The sequence below is a fragment of the Phyllosticta citriasiana genome (assembly GCF_038021145.1).
Source record: "Phyllosticta citriasiana strain CBS 120426 chromosome Unknown IWZ02scaffold_13, whole genome shotgun sequence".
Taxonomy (NCBI): Eukaryota; Fungi; Ascomycota; class Dothideomycetes; order Botryosphaeriales; family Phyllostictaceae; genus Phyllosticta; species Phyllosticta citriasiana.
The window spans coordinates 1,032,545-1,052,888 of record NW_027117290.1 but is presented as its reverse complement, the minus strand read 5'-3'; the positions used below and the strand labels follow the sequence as shown (position 1 = coordinate 1,052,888).

At 53.6% G+C, this 20,344-nt stretch overlaps 8 protein-coding genes and 2 non-coding genes across 10 annotated transcripts; 5 read left to right on the top strand and 5 right to left on the bottom strand.

The window, feature by feature from the left end:
* Positions 1–270: 270 nt before the first annotated feature.
* IWZ02DRAFT_460533 (uncharacterized protein) lies at positions 271–1,361 on the bottom strand. Its single transcript, XM_066768161.1, has one exon. It carries the CDS (start codon positions 1,121–1,123, stop codon positions 461–463), a length of 663 nt encoding a protein of 220 aa, XP_066619835.1. The 5' UTR covers positions 1,124–1,361; the 3' UTR covers positions 271–460.
* A 532-nt stretch (positions 1,362–1,893) lies between these two features.
* IWZ02DRAFT_477099 (general substrate transporter) lies at positions 1,894–4,104 on the top strand. Its single transcript, XM_066769041.1, has 4 exons — positions 1,894–2,189; positions 2,240–2,744; positions 2,795–3,211; positions 3,272–4,104. The coding sequence occupies exons 1-4, from the start codon at positions 2,151–2,153 to the stop codon at positions 3,913–3,915; spliced, it is 1,605 nt and encodes a 534-aa protein (XP_066619834.1). The 5' UTR covers positions 1,894–2,150; the 3' UTR covers positions 3,916–4,104.
* A 396-nt stretch (positions 4,105–4,500) lies between these two features.
* On the bottom strand, positions 4,501–4,596 carry IWZ02DRAFT_t102. Its single transcript has one exon. It is a non-coding gene; the product is annotated as a tRNA-Ser (tRNA).
* Positions 4,597–5,608: 1,012 nt separating this feature from the next.
* IWZ02DRAFT_407975 (uncharacterized protein) lies at positions 5,609–7,500 on the top strand. Its single transcript, XM_066765688.1, has 2 exons — positions 5,609–6,000; positions 6,057–7,500. Exons 1-2 carry the CDS (start codon positions 5,918–5,920, stop codon positions 7,132–7,134), a joined length of 1,161 nt encoding a protein of 386 aa, XP_066619833.1. The 5' UTR covers positions 5,609–5,917; the 3' UTR covers positions 7,135–7,500.
* Positions 7,501–7,651: 151 nt separating this feature from the next.
* IWZ02DRAFT_484546 (ubiquitin-conjugating enzyme/RWD-like protein) lies at positions 7,652–9,203 on the top strand. Its single transcript, XM_066769192.1, has 2 exons — positions 7,652–7,840; positions 7,905–9,203. Exons 1-2 carry the CDS (start codon positions 7,789–7,791, stop codon positions 8,792–8,794), a joined length of 942 nt encoding a protein of 313 aa, XP_066619832.1. The 5' UTR covers positions 7,652–7,788; the 3' UTR covers positions 8,795–9,203.
* A 455-nt stretch (positions 9,204–9,658) lies between these two features.
* On the bottom strand, positions 9,659–12,110 carry IWZ02DRAFT_508067 (uncharacterized protein; the record flags this gene model as incomplete). Its single annotated transcript, XM_066770435.1, has 3 exons — positions 9,659–9,813; positions 9,884–10,038; positions 10,129–12,110. 3 exons carry the CDS (start codon positions 12,108–12,110, stop codon positions 9,680–9,682), a joined length of 2,271 nt encoding a protein of 756 aa, XP_066619831.1. The 3' UTR covers positions 9,659–9,679.
* A 1,037-nt stretch (positions 12,111–13,147) lies between these two features.
* On the bottom strand, positions 13,148–14,409 carry IWZ02DRAFT_471581 (Deuterolysin metalloprotease family-domain-containing protein; the record flags this gene model as incomplete). The annotated part of the gene is made up of 4 exons (XM_066768885.1): positions 13,148–13,176; positions 13,228–14,052; positions 14,129–14,180; positions 14,236–14,409. 4 exons carry the CDS (start codon positions 14,407–14,409, stop codon positions 13,148–13,150), a joined length of 1,080 nt encoding a protein of 359 aa, XP_066619830.1.
* A 2,395-nt stretch (positions 14,410–16,804) lies between these two features.
* Positions 16,805–17,203, top strand: IWZ02DRAFT_356815 (uncharacterized protein; the record flags this gene model as incomplete). Its single annotated transcript, XM_066764311.1, has 1 exon — positions 16,805–17,203. A coding segment is annotated over one exon (399 nt), but the record flags the coding sequence as incomplete, so codon positions are not given.
* An 848-nt stretch (positions 17,204–18,051) lies between these two features.
* IWZ02DRAFT_74065 (uncharacterized protein) lies at positions 18,052–18,560 on the top strand. The gene has a single exon (XM_066771156.1). The coding sequence runs from the start codon at positions 18,111–18,113 to the stop codon at positions 18,480–18,482; it is 372 nt and encodes a 123-aa protein (XP_066619828.1). The 5' UTR covers positions 18,052–18,110; the 3' UTR covers positions 18,483–18,560.
* IWZ02DRAFT_t101 lies at positions 18,533–18,630 on the bottom strand. Its single transcript has one exon. It is a non-coding gene; the product is annotated as a tRNA-Ser (tRNA).
* Between the last annotated feature and the right edge of the window lie 1,714 nt (positions 18,631–20,344).

Genomic DNA, 20,344 nt, shown 5'->3' with positions numbered 1-20,344 from the left:
ATGGCTTAGGGGGAGGGGATGTTGTGATGGACATGCAAGGGGTTGGGCAGAGGTTTGATCCTCTGGATTTCCCGCGAAATGGACCTGTAGGTGGTCCTCCTGTAGTCCCTTGTGGTAGTCCTCGGGATGACCTTTTTGGTGGGCCCCAAGGCAACCTCTTGGATCGCGTGATGCGTGGTAGAGGCGATTACTGGTCGAGCTTGCGGCTCTGTTGGTAAGCAAGGATGGAAATCGCGGGAAGAGCTGAGGTGATTTCGCTCATCTATTTCTGTGCTTGGTAAGTCGAAGATCCACAACCTGCTTGATTCGATTACATTATCTTTCACCGTTTGCGGTCTCTTTAGCCGCCGTGGAAAGCCGAGACTGGCGGTGTATTCCATGACAGGGCAGCGTTCAAATTGATAGTAACCGCAGCGATGCGGCTATTGTTGGCCAGTGAAGGATTTGAATCCTGTCTTTGTCATGCCGTCAAAGCAAGGACCGCAGTGTGGTAGACCGCATAGTTGGACAGCTTCATCCGACGCAGCGAGCCAAGTCGCGGAAAGATTAAAGTCAGCACATACAGTACAAAGGCTTGGAGAGCCTGCAGCATCCATGGCCGGTCAAAGCGGTGGTTATACTGCAGAGGCGCTTGGGAGCATCGTGTGCAGAATTCGTTTTGCATCTTGCAGCGGCCGGTCAAGATAAGGTGAGGTTTGTGGCGACAAGCTGTGGCACGCGGGGAGAGTAACAACGGGTGAGAACAGTATATCTTGAAACACATGAGCACACAAACGCGTAGGAAACAGCCACCTCCAAAAGAAGAGAAGAGAAGCGAAGCATTCGGTCTCTTTACATGTGAATAGGGTGAGCAGTCAGTCTCAATGGAAGAGGCTCTTGCTGTGTGACACGAAAGTGTCCAAGCACCGGAAGCTGACCTGGTTGACATCCTCGGAATGTCGTCTGCAGCATCCGCATTGCACCGTGCACCGGGTCGTCTAGGGTGGTTGATATGACACTCGGACTGACGAAGGCGATGCGACTTGAAGACCTTGCTTGAGGCATGCAAAGGACTGATAGTCCAGCGATAGAAGTTGTACTCTTCCCAACAAAAAGGGAATCTCGGTCGAGTGGCGGCTACCATGCAACGCAAATATTTTGCTGGGCAACAGCCGATGTGACAGCAGGCGGCAGAAGTGTCGAATGGAGAAGCAATATTCAGCGCGATCGTCAAGGCTGGCGATGCAGTGAACCCGGGGAGGCGGACAAGGACTTGAAGAAATGAGGGTAGCGGCAGGATTCTTCAGCACCGGCGGCGCGGGCCGCGTAACCTGCGCGAGGAAAATACTCCGAGGGCTTCACTTCACAAGAGCGGTGGAAATGGTCCTCGAAGCAGACGTTTGCATGCAGGTTGACGATGACCGGGGTTCATGTTCTTCGTGTCAAGGCCAAGCGTGCAGAAGATATGCTGTGGTACTGTGACGAAACTAAAATGCAGCACTTGACGACCACAGACACAGACAGCGGCGATGAGGCGACAGTTGTGGTCCGATGTGTCACAGTTGTGTTGGGTCGAGATCAAGGTGAGTTGTTCGGTGGTGAGGTCGAGAGGATTGGGCGGCGCGGTGGTTAATGGGCACTTCCCTGCGGCCATGGGCATGGTCAACGAGATCCAGGGAGGAAGCCAGGAACGAGACGGAACAGAATTCTTCGCAGGACCAAGGCTTGGGATGGGCCGTCTGGCCGCGGTAGCCCGAAGATTGAAGGAAACCAGACGTCCGGGGTCTGCCTCTGCGCGAGACGACAGCCACCGGATGTCGCTCCACTGCAACCTCAGACCCTCTCCCCGTCGACGTTACCGAACCTTGAGCCTCCTAGCAGAAATCCCCTCTCTCCCCCCCCCCCCCGGTTCCACCTGCACACTGCAATTATGCTGCGATAGCGCTAGAGTCGACGTGCAGTTGGCGCGGCTAGTCTGGCGCCGCTTCCTCCTCGTCCTCCACCATCATTACACCCACATGGCCACCCCGCCGACACTCAAAACTGAGCGACCAGCATGGCTCCTTCGCCATCTTGGCAATCCAGGCTCTTCACATAGCTTGTCTGAAATTTAGGTTTCCGCTGCTCTCTTCTTGCACTTCCCTCAGTCTCCGGCCCAAGTTTGTTTTGTCATGGACACCAAGAGCTTTGCGCCTCAATCACTTCACCTTGTATGAGACCTTCTGAAACTCAGATGCACACCTTACTGATGAGTAAATAGCCAGCGTCGAGGGGATCCTCCTTCACTACCATCGACGGCACTGAGGCATTCAACGAGGCCAAGCTAAAGGAGCCGCCCCAAGCTTTTAGCAAACCTAGTTTAATTCTTCACCTCTGTTGCCTCGTAGGCTTTTTCTGTTCCACCGTCAACGGCTACGACGGCTCGTTACTCAATGGCCTGCTCATCAACGATGAATTCAAGACCTTCTTTCATGGATCCGAGGATGGTCTCTGGGCGGGCATCGTCACCTCCATCTACCAGATAGGCAGCGTGGTCGCCCTCCCGTTCGTCGGACCCGCAATCGACAAGCATGGCCGCAAAGGAGGGATGCTCATTGGCGCCGCCATCATAATTGTCGGAACCGTCGTAAATGCCACGACATATTGGAGTGCCAGCATTGGGCAGTTTGAAGCTGGCCGCTTCATTCTGGGTTTTGGCGTCTCCATCATGCAGACTGCTGGACCCATGTACGTCGTAGAAACGACACATCCTGCCTACCGCGGTGGTAAGTGGTCTCTGAAGAAGATGTACAGCAGGGTACTTACTCGCCGAAAGTTGTCACCGGACTTTACAACACATTTTGGTACGTCGGCTCCATGGTCGCCGCCGGAGCTGTTCGAGGAGCCATCGGCGAAGACGGTAAAGGCCACTGGATCGTCCCAATCTGGCTACAAATGCTTTTCTCGGGGCTGGTTATGATATTTGCATGGTTCTTGCCCGAGTCGCCGCGCTGGCTCTACGCCAATGGCCGCACCGACGAGTGCCATAGAGTCCTGACGAGATTCCACGCCAACGGCAACGAGGACAGCATATGGGTGCGGCTGCAGCTCAGAGAGTACGACGAATACCTACGTTTGGATGGCAGCGACAAGCGGTGGTGGGATTACCGCGGACTCTTTCGCAATCGCGCCTCGTCGTACCGGCTGCTCTGCAACATTATCGTCGTGGTGTGCGGCCAGTGGATGGGTGGTGGTTCGTACATGATTTTTCTCACGTGTCAAAGGGCGCCGCGTTGCTGACTTGACCTCGCAGCCGTCCTCACGTACTTCATGTCCTCGCTCCTTACGTCCGCAGGCTACAAGTCTGAGGTGGACAAGGCCAACATCAATCTCGCGTATTCATGTGAGCAGTTCATCGTTGCGATCATCGGCGCCCTCAGCGTCGACAAGCTGGGCCGGCGGGCGCTTCTCCTCTTCGCCTGTGTCGGCTGCAGCATTGTGTGGATCGGCCTGTCGGTCGCAACGTCGCAGTACGACGTGCGGCAGGACGCCGCCTCGTCCAAGGCGGCCACGGCCATGATCTTCCTCTTCGGCGCCGTCTTCAGCTTCGGCATGACGCCCATGCAGGTGCTGTACCCGGTCGAGGTGCTCAGCTTCGAGCAGCGCGCAAAGGGCATGGCGCTGTCGAGCTTCGCCGTCAACGCTGCTGCTCTCCTCAACCAATTTGCTTGGCCCGTCGCCCTCAAGAAGATTGGCTGGCGCACCTACGTCATCTTTGTCGTTTGGGACGCCATTCAGGGTCTTGTCATTTATTTCTTCATCCCTGAGACGAAAAACCGCACGCTCGAGGAGTTGGACGACATATTCAGCGCCAGAAACCCGCGCAAGGAGAGCACGAAGAAGAAAACGGTGGCGCTTAATGGCGAGAAGACGGTCGTCATGGTGGATGAATCGTGATTAGCGTGGATCATATGTCTTGTTGCACACACGGTTGTTCGTGTAGCGTTCGGGCATTTTTCCGGGGTCCGTAGAGGAGCACAGCGTTTGTTTCAACAGGAGCATTCCGTCGATGTTGTGCAATATTTTTGAATCGACATGGCCGACAATCTGCATGCACACAAGATTGCCCTTGCGTCAATAATCACGTCTCTGACGATGGAGTCTTCTCCGGCTTCGGCTTTCTGCATAACCACATACACATGCCGAATGCTCGCACAGCCGCGGCGTCACGATGTGAGGAATCACGTTGCACAGGAGGACGGACAGCGCGCGCGATTCTCCTGACGTCGAGACGATACACACCGCTTGACGCAGCACAGAAAGCCGTTGGAAACGTTCCGCTGCTCCGCGCGCGGCGCGGTTGCGCGACCCACATGCAAAAAGCAGACATGAAGTCAGTCGTTTTGACGCCGCGTCTCGCGGCTGCACGGCGTCTTCACCGCCACCCGAGCCATCCCTTGCTGCCATTCAGCAGAAGCTCCACATGGCTGGGCTGGTTGTGGAGAAGAGGGAGGCAAAAGAGGGCAAAAAATGTTGCGTATGCGACACAGACAGGACTCGAACCTGTGCGGCCGAAGCCATTAGATCACATCGAATGATGATTCGAGTCTAACCCATTAACCACTCTGGCACTGTGCCTGAAATACGTTAAAAATACGTTGTCTGTTGATGTATATAAAATGCACATCTTTCTGAGGCCGAATACGACACCAGCGCATGGGGTCCCTCAAGGAAAAAAAAAAAAAATTTAAAAAATCAAAACGACTGGGAACCATGATGGCGCGCTATGAGAGGCTGCCAGGTCGAGACGGAGAAGTGCGGGACGAAGCGAGGCATGGACGGTTCTGCGCCGATCCTACCCGCCGAAATCGCACTTCCCGGTAAGCAGTGCGACCAGACGACTGGCGCGGGTGAATGTCGAGGGCAGCGATGAGTGTGCAGCGGCATGATTCAGGCTCATTTTGACTGAGTAACAGGCTAGAAGTGTCTGTTCAGCCAGACGGCGTTGTTGGCAAGGCTTGGGCTTCGTTTTGTCGTTTTGCTATAGATAGGTAGGTAGGCAGGCAGGCAGGGCAAGACGGAGAAGAAAGCAGCAGCGCCAGCCGAAGAAGCAAAACAACGGCACGCATGTTTCGTGTTTTTTGTGGGACGCAGGGCGCTACTGCTGCATGTGAGATGAAGCAGATGAAGACTATGGAAGAAGATGGGTCCTTCTACGCCTCGCCGTGGGAATCGGGCTGACGAGGCGCGGCGCGACTGCTGTGAGGCTAATGGATGGGTTTGCACAGTTGAACATTTACATGGACATGTCGACGTTGGCCAAACAAGTCACACAGGGGGAGCCTGTATCCCAGCAACCTCTGTGATGATCCCGCAGAGCCTCCCGTCTCCCATGACTGGAACAATGATGTTGGGCGGGCTCAACGTCATGTCTCTCGCTTCACGCACGTTGACTGACTTGACTGACTGACTGACGGCAACGAGCCCACAAAAAATGATCACCACCCATGAGGTCCGGCTTTCAGCGCCTGACCTCATCCGCCCACCACCCCGCGGTCCACCTCGTCCCAGGGCCCTTCTCCAGGGTAGGGTCAGGCACATCAAATGGGATCTCGCAGCGGGCACCAGGCCCATTCGAGACATGCGCCGTCAGCGTCACACGCGGAAGCCCGCATGCGGTCATGGGCGCCGGCATGCCCCGCTGAGATCCAATGTCAAAACCTCCAGACCATCGCGACGCGACTGCATCCCCAACCTTAGCTGCGCTTGTCGCGGCCGTCGCCTGATCCTGCTACACAAACACGACCAGGTCAGATGCTTGTCGCCTCCAGCTCGTCGTTAAATTTGTCCAAGGTCCCTGCTGCATTCTTTGCCCTTCTTCTTCTTCTTCTTCTTCTTCTTTTTCTTCTTTGTCTCTGCATAAGGTATCTGTCTGAATATAGTCACAGACTGGTCGTCCATGACGCCAGACAACCTCAAGATGCCACTTCCGCCAGGCTCGCCTCCTCCTTCGCTTGCCGTCGAAATTAATACCGCGACACGGTCAGTCTACCACATTTCCTCTACATTCCACCAGTCGCTGACGAGTCCGCACGCAGGCCGGCCCATACGTCCCTGAATCGCCTCATCACCACGCGCCTACCTCTCGGCCTTCCTCCTCACGCCGCCTCCCCTCGCCTCTATGCCTTTGGAATCCTCCACTTTGCCCACCTCTTCTTCACCTTTGAAAGCTGCTGGCTCGACCTCACGCGCGCCCAACAACCTACCAACCCAACCTTGTCTTCTCTTCTTGAAGACCCGTGGATCAGTGTCAACGGCACCGCCTCGGACGATCAAGGCCCCAGTCCGAGTGTTGTACCAGAGCAATCACCCCATGACCGCAAGATTCTCAACCTCCTTGCGCGCCTCCTTCCTCCTGGTCTGCCACGCTCAAAACGTCTCCGCACCGATCTTGCCACTCTCCTTGCGCTCTCGCCAATAGACCTTGATGTACACCTTGCAACATATCCCACGCCGCTTCTCGCCACTACCACGGCTCACATCCGTCGTAGGCTGCGCACACATCCGCACCTCCTCCTCGCCTACACCCACGTGCTCTACCTGGCCATATTCGCCGGCGGTCGTTGGATACGACAACAGCTTCTGAACGGCGGGTCTGAGTTCTGGGGCTACGGTGTGGTAGACGACGAGGAAAAGGAAGCGGCATGGAAGCAGCAAATCACCTCCAAGGGACTGAGCCTGTGGTTCTTCGACGGTGCCGCAGACGGCGAGGACGTCAAGTCCGAGTTCAAGCGGCGCTGGGCAGAAGTCGAGGGCTTGCTATCGGCAGAGCAGCGCGCTCAAGTCGTCGACGAGTCGCGCCACATCTTTGCCATTGTTGAAGAGCTGGTCCGAGAGCTTGACAGACAGTTGGATACACCCGGTGCCACTGGGCTGCGCGAAGACGATGGTGAAGAGCTCAAGGACGTGGAAGAAAAGGGCGACGCTACCGAGCTGGACCCTGTTGCCCAGCGAGCCGAGGAGTCCATTGCGAGGTGGGTGAAGCTCAGCCGCCGAGGCAGCTTTGCGGGCGCCCTCGTACTCTTGGGTGGTTTCTACTGGTGGGCGGCGTGCTGTTTGGGCTTGAGTCTGGGTCTCAATGGCGTCGCCGTGGGTCCAGAGTGGCCGGACTTTTGATTCGGGTGCATAGCGAGCATGAGGTCATTACTTACACGGTCGAAGGTTTTGGGTCATGCATGATGGGTTTGCGGAAGACGGCGTCTAGGAGAGGAATGGTGCTTGCTTCTGCGTGGCTACGGCTTTGATACCAGATCGCGGTCGTCGGGTTGATTTGGGCATGGGGTTTATTGGAGTTTGCCTTGTAAAGTTTTGGAGCGTCTTTTTTGACTTCAGAGGCAAGACTCGAGATGGAGATACCCTTGTTGTAGAAACGATAATTTGCTTTCTTACCTCTGGTCGACAATGTGATATGTTGCTTTGGCAAAAGTGGATTTGGAAAAGGACGAGGAGGATTACCGAGTACGCTCACCTGTTGAGGGTTGGTGACCGGACAGCAGGACGACGTTGGGTTTATTGACGTGACGGGGATAGTCAATCATCTCCGGACGCGCCGAACGGCTGCAGCTTGCATGATCGACAGTAGCCGACGTCAGCTCTGTCTGCAAGCTCCCGATCTTCCCCCCACCCCCCAAACAACCACGTTTCACACAACCATCGCTGCTTCCTCGCCTCAACAATCGCTCTTTTGCCAAGCACAGTAGATGTAACACTTCGCCGCCCCTCGCGTCACGTCCATCCGCTCCATTGCCAGCCCAGGCGCCCTCATTCACTATGAGCACCCGCGGCCAATTCAATACCAAGAACCCCACCATAAAGCGCATCCGTACGCCAGCCTTGTATCCACTGGCCCCGCATATCTACAGGAACTGACAGCTGCGCCCCAATAGTCAAAGAAGCTAGCGAACTTGCCTCGCAACCCTCGCCAGACTTCCACGCCGAGCCGCTGGAAGACAATCTCTTCGAATGGCACTTTACGCTGTGCGGCCCGCCAGAGCCATCGCCCTATGCCGTCGGGCTCTACCACGGCCGCATCATCCTGCCCGCACAGTACCCGCTGCGCCCGCCGTCTTTTCGCTTCGTTACTCCCTCAGGCCGCTTCGAGGTCAACCGCGAAATATGCCTGAGCATCAGTGGCCACCATGAGGAGACGTGGCAGCCGGCTTGGGGAATTCGAACCGCGCTTGTCGCCATACGCAGCTTCATGGATACCGACGCCAAGGGCCAAGTTGGCGGGATCGACAGCACGGAAGCCGCAAGAAAGAAACTCGCGAACGAGAGTGTGGGCTGGAGATGCGGGGTTTGCGGGAAGAGCAACGACGAAATCATGAAGGGGCGGGAGATTGTGGAAGATGGGGACGAGAACAGGAAACCAGATGAGGTACCCGAGGAACTGCGGCTGGCGTATAGAGACGAGATGGGCGAGATGGAAAAGCAAAAGAACGAGGCCTCGGCGTCGACTTCCAAGAACGCATCGCATGCGGAGCGTGAGCAGCCGCGAGCCTCTCAACTACAACCTTCGGACTCGACCCTCAGAGCTCGAAACATCCCGGCGTCTAATGCTCCAGCACCAGCATCAGCTCAGTCTGCGCAACCAGCGGCCGCAGCTCCTCTTCCAGCTCCCGCACCCACGCGTACCATCCCCGCCGCCCCGCCTCTCCAGCAACAACAACAACAACAACAACCACTCGATGACGGCATACCCGCCTGGATCGACAAGGCTATCTATGGCATTGTGACGGCACTCGCCTTTCTCATCCTGCGCAAGTTCATCTACTGAGACGCTGCTCCCCAAACAAAAAATTTTTTTTTTTTCTTTAATCCAAATTAATTGCTTCTGTGGCCGTATCTAGTCCTCCTCGCGGTGAATCACATCACGCGACGAAAAGGCGGCGTAGCAGTGGCGTTAAGCGATTGGCGCGGCGTTTGGGATACCATGATGTTTTCGCTCGGCTATTTCGTCTTCTTTCTTTACAGGTTGTCTCTGGATTGGAGGGTGAAGGGAGTTGACTATTGATGGAACGTGTTGTTCTAGAGGTCGGTCTGCTTTGCTTGTCCCTTCTCATTCTTTCTGTTTTCCAGTCGCTGTATTTCTTTTACTCGTCTTCTTCCCCTCCTTCTCCTTGGGAAGGCATGGCTACGGCCGTCAATCAGAGAAGCTTAGAATGCAGACAACCCTCTCTCACGTCCCAGCGCGCCCTACTGTGTTCGTCAAGTGATAGCTTTCCCTCGTCACCATCATACCACCAAGGACTTGGCACAAAGTAAAAGTGAGACGAGATGCTCGCGATATGTCCTCGTATCTATCCATGCGTCGTCTTCGTGGCACCCGAAGCCCCGCTGATCAAATTGCCTTTTTGGGAGATTCTTCCGCGGCAGGGGTGCTGGAGAGATAGATGGGGAGATGTGGTCGACTGCCCCATCGCAGGCCGTGTTATCAAATGCTAAGCAAGATCACAGAATTTCTCGCAAGAAGTTCCCAGAGACGCGGAGGAAGGAGGTATCATTATCCAAGAGAGCAAGCAATCCAAAACAACCTACACGCACACTCTGACAAAAGAAAACGACAGTACCGCCCGCCGCCGTCTATACCACGCCCGCTCCGTCTCGTAATGACGCCCGCCCAAAGCCAAAAATGGAAGCCCCGCAAAAGTCCTCTGAAAGATCAGCCCAACACCTTGTGCATCAGCTCGCGACAGGCGCCGATGAATTTGAGATAGACCTCCTTTTTCTGGAACAGGAACATTTCGTGGTCGAATGGTAGCTTGTACGTCTCGAGCAGCACGACGACGGCGTTGTCTGCTCGTGTTAGTATTCAGCACGGCACGTTGAACAGGAAGAGAAGGGCGGAGAGGAGAGTGAGACGTACTGTCCAGCGCTCGTATCTCGTCGCCGTTGAGCGGCGCAATGGGTGGGACTTCAAACTTGCCAACACTGTCCTTGCGCATCGAGGTCGGCAGCGCGTTGAGCGGCTCTGTCAGCTCTGTCGTGCCGGCGTTCATGTTGCGCAGTTCTAGGCGCTTGCTGTGGTAGGTAGTTGATTGCTGTCAGCTTGTCTTTGTTCGTGAAAGATCCATCTCGAACGACGGCATCGGGACCTCAAGGGAGACGTACCTTTCCAAATCGCGATCCATGCCGTCCTTGGCCTGCGCAAAGCCGCTCGTGACGAAGCGCTTGAGGTTGTCCAGCTCGGCCTGCAGGCGCTCAATGTGGCTCAGCGTACCGAGCGACAGCGTCGTCTGGTCGTTCATGATGCGAAATTTCCACTGCTCGAGCTCCGTGAGAGAGCTGCAGCGCCGTCGGGTGGAGCCGTCGGCTTCGCTTCCTGAGTTCATTTCGATGGTGGCTCCGTTGGCGGGCTGTTTGGTTTCGTGCTGGGCGGTTGGCCCATTGCTTGCTGCCGCGGTTGATGTCGCTGCTGGAATGCCGGCGCTCGTTGTCACCATGGAGCCTACACCGTTGCTCAATCTCCCACCAGCCCTGCGGTCTTGATCACCACTCGATGGCGGCGCATCATCCAGCTCGTCAATCTTGCCCAATGACCCGGGCAACGACAGGCCAGACCACGAGAGCCTGGGCATAAAGTCTATCTCGCTGGCCAACGCTGCCAGACTCAGACTGTCGCGCTTGAACTGCGGCGCCGGCTCCAAGGGCGCAGGCTCAATCGAAGCGCTCCATTCCTGTGGCTCTGCCCCTGACGCGGTGTTGTTGCTCGCACCGCCGCCCATGCCTCCCATGACCACGTCTGGACCGACGGGGAGCTCCGTGATGGAACCGATCCGCATGCGCACGTCGTCAGTTCCAACGCGTAGTCCAGCGTCCGGCGCGCCCGTCCACGCCATCGGCGCCGGTGTACTCCGCGGTGTAGCCATGGCCATGCTTCTCGCTGCACTGTAGGGGTGATACTGGCCTGGCCCGTATCTTCTCTGCCGCGGCTGCATGCCCTGAGGGTTTGCCTCCACGGCCGTTCCGGGCGTTACTTGCCGCAGCACTCGACTAGGGGGCACAGCGCCCCTCATCATCGATGGTCCCGGCTGCTGTATCATCGCTGGTGGCAGTGGTCTGGAGCCGGCTGTGAGCGCCGCTGGGTACGGATGCCGCGGTGGCGATGAGGGCGTCTGCTTGCGAGGCGGTGGCACGGCAACGGCAATGGGAACGGGCGGGTTGACGCGCATGTTGCGTGGCTGAACGGCGCGAGTAAAGATTATTTGAGGGCTGGACTGTGTCGGAGAAGGGGGAGCGGGAGGGGGAAAAGACGGGGGTATTTGCGGAGTGTGGGGAACAGAGTGCGACGGCGCATGGCGAAAGTGGCGCTGCGGTTGCTGCTGCTGCTGTTGCTGCTGCTGTGGATGGAAGCTCCGTGGCCGCGGCTCGACACTGCGCTGTTGAACGTGTTGTGGGTGGTATTGGTTCTGTGCTGGCGACAGACTCGGTCCCTGGGGCGGCATACTGTGTGCGCGCATGCCCTGCTGCGGCGACACTGCCAGCCCGCCATTCGCAAAAAACGGTTTCGGATGATGGAACTTGGGGGGCTGCAGGCGCGGCGTATTGGCATTCGTCTCCAGCTTCAGCGGGGCGCTGCGGCGGACGGGCTCAGAGGCAGGATCAAAATGCGCGCCTTCGTCCTGGCCAGGGGTTCGCGGAGTCGACGAAGCCCACCACTGCGTGGCAGTCGGGGCTGACCAGTCTTGCATCTTGCAGTCCGCTGGAGGCCATTCGTTTTCTGCGTCCATCGGCGTGCCAATGGTCGCAGCATTCGATCCCGGAGCCAGCGTGTCGAACGGCGAGGCGTTGCAGCTCCGGGGTACGAAGCAAGAATCAGGTGCGTGTAGCATTGGAGTCGGAGAGCTGAGGGCAGACGGGTCAACAGTATCAAAAGGAGCCGGCGAGTTGAACTGCGCCAGGATAGCTGAGATGTCCTGGTCTTCTCTGCCAACGTCGCCGTCTGCAAAGGAACTGAAAAGGGGCAGCGGCGGAGAAACGCTGTTTGTCGGTTGAGCGCTGGCAACGTGGCCCTGTGACTGCACATTGAGCGGTGACAGAGCCGGCGACAAGCCATCTGCCGTACGCCCATCACTCGCGGGGCCTTCTGCCATGGAGAAGGAAAAGGGAGCGGTTGTACTTCTGGAAGCGGGATCGAAGAAGAGTAAGAGACGACACAACGGCGGGAGTGATGCAGCAGGGCAGAGACAGGCAACAATCGACCACACCGGCACGCTGGGTCGAGGTAACAAGGGCAGTTTTGGAAATTTGGACGGAGGAATGTTCGATGGGTGCTGGAAGGTTGAGTTCACCTCAAGGAGTTATGTGAGTACCGTCGACTGTCTCTCTGTCTTCTGCACGCCGCGGCCCGCCATCCGGTTCGGAGCTCCTACCAACGACTTGACCGCCTGGCTGACTACGGCTGCTCGTTTGTGTTGGCTCTGTCTCGTTTCGGTCCAGTGCAGATGCCGCCAATAGTTTCGATCTGCTCATCGCGGCGGTGAGGCCTCCCTCCTTTTGGTTGAACAGCGAGTCTGAAAACAATACCAACCCCGCAGACACTGCAGGCTCAAGAAGTCCAACGTTTTTGGCATCAAGGTCGGTGAAGAGGATGATGTGCCGCGAGAACCTGGGGACGACACTCCACCAAAAGTCCCCTGAGCTGATCAACCGTCTTCTCAGGTCGACCATCTGTCTCAAAGAAGGCTGACAAACGGGCTTTTGCTGATACCTGTGTGAAATTTGTTCAGTGACGACTGTGCGCAAGTCGTGGCATTGTGCGATGTCTGTCGGTCAGTTGCATATCCGACATGCAGTGGCCCGAGCCACACGACGATGTCTCTGAAGAAGACATCTGTACAATAACGGCGCAAGTCTCGGGAAGGGAGGCAACACAATGGTTTCTGTCGTTTTGCGAAATAAGCCCCCTCGGTCTTGGATAGTGTGATTGACAGTCAATCAGAACTCACGGGCTAAGAGCGTGCTGCGATTTGACAGGTCGCCCTATTCGTAAGTAAAACGCCACTACTTCCGTCCAGCTTCTACTCCAAAGAATCTTGAATTGGTTCCTGACCGATGTTCAGGTTTTGAAGTCCCGACTTTTTTCCAAAGTACAAGAAATGACATAGCCCGCTGCGTTACGCGTAAATCATCAGAACACCCAACAGCCCGACCACAATCCTGGTAAAGTGTCAGTGCGAGCCCAGATGCCAGCTTTAAAATAGCACTCACCATTGGCGTAGAGAGAGTAAGTGTCGGCATTCGCAATGGCCTGTTTCGGACGCAGGGATTCTGTCGTTCTATACCCGTACCCTATGTCGATCGTACCAGCAACAGCGTCCAAATGCGTCATCTCGTGGAGAGTGGTGGTGGCTCTGTCTTGCCCATGGCATTCCTTGGTGAGATCCGGAAAGTCGTCGGCATAGTAAGCAGGGCAATAGACCTGGAGCCCGGTCGATGGCGAAGTGTATGCCAAGGTCAACCCGTCGCAGTACTCGAACCCATCGTCGCAGTGGATGCGGGTCTCTCCACCGTCAAGCTTGCCGCACTCAGCTGCGACTTTAGCGTACACCCCAGCCACCGCCTTGCGCATCTCCGGCGATGGGTCTTTGAAGTACTTTGCAAACTGTTTAGAATCTCCCGTTGAAGCGGCCCGCTGTGCTTCCTGAGACAGCTTTGCACAAGCGTCCAATGCTCTCAGAACAGTGTCCTTTTGAGGTCCAGGGGGGCATCTTTCAAGGACTGATCGTTTCTTGAGCTTCTGCGCTTTTCCGTGGAACTCATCTCTTTTTTGCCGGGCCCGGTGCGGATCGACGCTGATGCGTATTCTGTTGCTCTCGTACGGGACTGCTCCCGCAAGTTCAAAGGAATCCCCTTCTGCGTAAGATATTACACCGCGCGAAAGAACGTCGTACTCCTTGCCGTGCAAGGCATACATCTCGGCAATATCAAAGGTAACTTCATGGCTTTGCCCAGGAGGCAGGTTCAGAAATGATGAAGGACCCAATCCGGTAATGACCGACCGAAGACGCACACCTTCAAATGGAACTTGCGCATCTGCAATGCGTTAGCGGCCGCTCTGTTTCGACAGGCGAATGTCCCCAATTGGCCAGTTTGTGTTTTTCAAACGTACCAGCTGAGTGTATTTCGGCTTTCTCAACCGCGGCGGAATCCAAAAAGTTGCCCTAGCACCCCTTTCAGTCAACAATTTTACGTTTGTGTGATGTCCTTCGCCTCTACCTTCTTGAACAGGTTCAGACTGTCAGGTCCGTTGTTCGTCACAATGGCCCTTATTTCGGTGTGGTTGGCCAATTCGAGAACGACGCCGAGGTGTGAATCTCTATTGAAGCTAATGATTGCACCGCTTGCTATTGATGCCAGAATGGCAGGCGCAAAACACTTGAAAAACTTCATATGTACTGATGAATGAACGTCGTTCACGAAAGAGGGACTGGTAAGGATCGACAGTGACTTGGAGTTGGACCGAGCGCGAGTCTTAAGAGCTTAATAGAAGCAAAGTGTTCTCACAAAAATCTACAGCTGCCAGCCGCATTTTGTCACATTCTAGATTGATTTCTGGGAGTGTTGTAATATTACATGGCAATTCGCCAGCCACGAAGAAAGGCCGCAGCACTAGCGGAGTGATCGTCATGGTCTTCGAGCATTCGGCTGCGTGGATTCGTGGAGAGCAGGGAGGTTCAGTCTGGCCTGCTTTCCCCAGCTGAACAGTGAAGACGAAGTGAACGCCAACGACCAACAAGGCAACAAGATTTCGTCCATTGGTTAGATCGCCAAAAGGCCAAGTCAGACAAGCCATGTTGGGTCGTATTCGCAGTAGACATGTCAGGATCAACGGACAACCAGTCATCACCTACCCAAGCGTGAAGAATGACATCAAACCGCCTCATCACACCCACACGCATGGTGAGACACTGGGCCGCCACCAGCTGGACTCTCTCAGTTCAAACACTCTGCGTGAGAAGAGCAAGGCACTGTTGTTACACCTCGAAGACTGCGAAGACGAGGAGTGGCATGGAAATGGAGCGAATCTCGAAAAATTTTCGGTCAACGAACGCATCTCCTCAATTGGCGCAACATATGGACACTTGGCGTCTCGTGGCAGAAGTCATGCGATCTCTTCCGGCACGGAAAAAAAGAGCATAGACTCAACTAGTGATGAAGACCTGCTGGCCTGCCAATGCAAAGACAAGAAGCCGAATATGTGGTTTAGACAAACACTATATTGACGGAATACATTGCTACCTGGTGTATAGATGACTGTGCCACATAGTCTCTGTCGGAATGTGGCTTGTGGGGAATGAAAGTGGGTAAGGATAGAGCCTGTAAATGGAGAAGCTTGGCCTACAGGGCTGCTGTAACCCGTTGTACATCATTCATGCCACGTTCATCACGTCCCCGCATCGGGGCCTCTCCTGATTCAATCCTCCGCTCTCAAACCACAGGCAAACATGGCGTCGATTTCGCCTGTCAAGGCGTCAGGGTACTCCCGAACCTTGACAGAAAATGATCCCGACAATCCACACCATTGAACCACCCCCCGTGGCCATCCGGATGCCTCGAATTTCTGCTCCATTTGTAGCCTGAATATCCACGATATGTATGCAAGCGCGATCCAGAAACTTCGACTTTGGCATCAGTCTTCATTTCGGAAGGGGTTGGTTGGGAACGAAGATGAACCGAACTACTGTCCTTTCCGCGGGTTCCTGGTCAACCTCCTCGACGGCGGCAAACGTGTTTCAAGCAAATCGCCTCTCAATTCTACATGATTTCTCGGCGACAAGCAACCTCTCTATCCGCATCCTGTCCCTCGTCCTGCAGGTTCCCGTTCCATGCCTCGCCTTACCCCTCCTCGCGAATCCAGGCATATCGTTGCCGCAAGTGGAAAATTAGCGACGGGTCTAGATAATCTTTGGGACGCCATTGCTCTCGAGTTGGGAGAACATCCAGCAGTTGCTTTTCAGCTACGGTTCGCCTTTGACTGGTGTTGATTAGTCGGAATTAGTTAACCAGTGCCCGCATTCCTAGAGTGACCATCATGACGTCTGGTGGTTCTAGAGTCCTGTTCATCTCTTGCCGCCCGTCCTCCTTCTCTGCTTCACGATTCGAACAAGTGCCTAGACGCTTCGCAGTTTCTGAAACTTGGTTGTCTTTTTCTCCTAACGGCTGTCACAGAGTATTGGGCGACTTGGTCCAGGAACGTCGGCAGCTATCTTCTGGCCTTTGCCTGATCCAGCAACCACCAGCCCACAGTCCCACAGTCGCGCGACGTCATTTCGCGACGCCAGTTCACTGACGGCGCACCTTGGCTCGAATAAAAGTCTTAAGACAATGCTCGGTTTGCGGCCGCTTTCAAAGACAGCATAGGAAGCGTAAGTGATTGTTCACCCTCCAAGTTTGCTCCTCGGCTTCGCGCAATCCCAAACGGCTGACCTTACTGTCAGCACTACCGCCAAACATCCTTTTCGAGGGAAGCTTCGCCAAAGTCAAGAGCCGCAGCCGGCGGCCGATTCGGTACCTCGTGCCATCGCGCTGCGCTGTCTCGCGACCTGCGCGCCTCACCTCTCCTCCCTCCCTCGTCTCTTCCCTTAACCAACCACTCCAATTTTCGCTTATCAGTCGCTGTGCTCCCATTGTCATAGCCATGGGAGTCTACCGACAGCGTCCACTTCTTACGGCGCTGGTCGTCATCTTTCTTCTTACCACTTTCACTTATTACACGGGGTACTCGATCCAGCCGGCCGACACGTTGGAGCCCATTGAGCGCCCAAAGGTACCAGTCACGACGTCCGACCTCGCCGTTACCTTGCATCAAGTACGCAAAGATCCACCTACGATACAAGTCATTGTCGAAAACAAACACCCCCACTCTTTCATCACCATACTCCTCTGGGATTCGCCGCTCGACTTCCTGGCCCTGCCAATCGGTCTATTTGAAATCAAGCCAGAGGGCTCGGATAAGCCCATCTCGATGAACAGGACTGAGATCAAGCGCAAATATCCGCCGAACTGGGAATTGCTCCTCGCAATGCGGCCAGGCGATCGCCGCGCTCAAGACATTGTGTTAGAGCCACCGTTTGTGCCGTTGGAGGAGCTGCGGGAGAGGGGCAAGACTGCAAAAGTGTCAATGAAGGGACGTTGGCGATCAGTGTGGAAAGGCGACATCGATGACGTTACTGAAGAGTCCCTGAGAAGTATAGAGGTTAATCGAGGGGGCATGCTTGGCAGGTTTGAAAGCGACGAGCTTGAGATCGACCTATGGGAGACGGAGGTCAAAGATCAGTCGGCTGAGGACGACTGGCGGGAAGGGTATTATCCGGAAGGTCCTCCTCCAGAACAGCCTCCCTCCGAAGGACCGCCGCCTGATGAGTCCCCATCAGAAGGGCCTCCGCCAGAGGAAGGCAAGCTTGAAGGAGAGCTGCCGCCCGAGGAGGAGAGGCCTGAAGAAGAACGTCCCGTGGAAGATCGGCCGCCGGAGGAGCATGACGAGGACCGTCAGGAACTCGGCAAGGTACACAAGGAACCGGAACATGACGATAAAGGCGAGAAGGACGAGAAGGAGGACAGTAAGAAAGTGGATGACAAGGACGACAGGAAGAATGAGAAGGACCAGGATGACAAAAAAGAAAAGGATGAAAAGGACAGCAAGGAAAGCAAGGATGATCAGGGTGACAAGGACGATAAACCATCAGACAAGGACGGCAAGAAGGAGGACAAGGAAGGCCAGGAATCCAAGGACGACAAGAAGAACGAGAAAGATGAGAAGAAAGACGGCAAAAAGGACGACAAAAAGGACGACAAAAAAGCCGACGAGAAGAAACCTCCTCCTCCCGAACCAGGCCGCGACGACGAGCACCCAGACAAAGACTCGCACGATGACGAGTCGCGAAAACAAGACGACGCGAAGCGCGTTATTAGTGGATAATCAAATCACCTCACCCCGTATATACCCGCTGCACTCTACCGCATCATCACCGCTGCAGATAATCGCATGCTGCAACCGCCGCGATCGATCCCAAGACGTGAAAGGCGCATTTGGCATGGAGTTTGGATTGGCGGAAATGTGCTTCCATACTATACCTTGAGCGTGTGTTTTCATGGTAGATAAACCTTGGTATGAGGTGCTTGCTTTGGTTGCGGCTATCTCTTGTCAGATAATTCGAGCAAGCCATTTTCAGACAGTGTGCCTTGCGTTTTGGCGCGTCGCTGTGTTTTTGTGCTCGTCGTCGTCAGTCAGTCTCAACAGCGTCGGCGGCCTGTCTTCCCAACGCATGCTTGACGTTGGATTCCTCCTCCACCACGCCACGCCCTTCGACATGCTAGCGGCACAAACAGACGCCCATCAATCGTGTTGGCTAACGGCCCTAATCCTACGCAAACAAAAAAAGTACCTAGCCTTGTACTCAGATACTTCCGCACGTCCACTCCGCCGCATCTTTGTCCCCCCCTTGCCCCACAGCAATTTTTGAACCATCGAAACAGCAAAAAGATAACGCCAAACATGTTGGAACAACTAATACGACACAGACAGGACTCGAACCTGTGCGGCCGAAGCCATTAGATCACACCGAAAGGAAGAATTCGAGTCTAACCCATTAACCACTCTGGCACTGTGCCTATTCTATCATGACAGCGAACCAATATTGTTGATTGTTTTTTCATCTATCTCAAACGAGAGACTGTGCTGAAAATTTCGGGGTTGTTCGAACTCTAGGATGCGGTCGTCTATAGGACGCAAGCTCTTATGGGATGTAGATACAGAAAAAGGGATACGAGGCGAAAAAAAGGTAATTATAATTATATAATGAACGCACTTTACGATAGCCTAAAGGCGATTAGATAAGGTAATTAAAAGGGGAATATAAAGTAAGTTAATAATTAATTAATTAATTAATTATTTTACATCTTACTAGAGCTATAGGCTATCTAAGACGGAGCTATCTATAGGGGATACCGTATACGTTTATAAGGTAAGTAGGAATGCCTAGCTTATTACGGTTTCTAACTATTTATCGTAATAGCTATTAGACGCTAGTAACGTAAGTATATATTAGATGCTAGTAATATAAGCATATTATAACTACGCCCTTACGCGATTACTTAATAAGCCGAAGCTAATTATAACTAAGCTATATAAACTAGCCGAGCTATATAAGCTAGTAGTACTAATAGATAATAAATACTACTAAGGATATATAGCCTACTTAACGGCTAACGAAACTTTACGTAGTAATAAGAAGATTAATTTCTCATCTATTTTAATAACATAACTAAAGTAGTAATTTACGTAGTAAAGAGAGAGTTTAGTTCTCATTTTACTTCTTATATAAATATATATAGAAGATAGATGTTACGGTTTCTAACTATTTACATCCTTAGATAGATCCTACGGTTAAAGCGTTAGGCTTAAAGTGCCGATTCTCTATATATACTTACTTAGATTAGTACTTTAATCCTACCGTTATAAGACTAGCTTACTACGACTAATCATTACTATAAAAAAGGAGTTAACTTATATATCTACGTCTTAATCTCCTAACATTTAATTAGTTATTAATAGATGATAGAGTAGTAGTAGCTAGATGATTAGGCCGCCTAGTAGGTAGCCTTATAGTAGTAGTAGTAGGGGTTACTCCTAGACGAGTAGGCCTACCTTATAGAATAGGCGTACTAATAGTAGTAGGAAGCGCTCCGTACGTAATAGTAGAACTAGTAGCTATACTACTAACTAACCGCCGGTCTATTAGATCCTAACATTATTTAGTTACTATAGTAATAGATGGCCTACTAGGCTAATAAGAAGGAGCGTAAACGCTAAGTAGGTAAACTAACTAAGATCTTACTAGAGATACCTATTTATAAGGGTAATAGGGATGGACTAGACGCGTAGATAGATATAGTTCGTAATAAGATAAGCCTAGACTATACTAACTACGCGCTAAAGACTTAATTATTCACTATCTAGGCTAAACTTAGCGGTAAAGCCGCCTACTAAATAACGCCCTAGTTTAAATAATATAGGGATAATCCTAGCATGACCTTTAAGTAACTACTTACGTACCTAGAGCTAATCTACGGTGATCCTTACTAAGTAGTAAACGCGTAACGCTAGATATACGTATTATGCTAGTAGGGAGTACTATTCTAGAAGTTTTTTACTAAGTTTAATTAGGTCTTATAGTTAGCTAGGGGTAATAAGTAGCCGGATTCGGCTAAGATCGGCCTCCTAGAGAATATACTAAGCTATAAACTATCGGCCTAGATAGTAGGGTTAGCCTTAGGAGGAGAGTCTTAGGACTAGTATATAGCCCTTCTTACCTAAGTTAGTAAT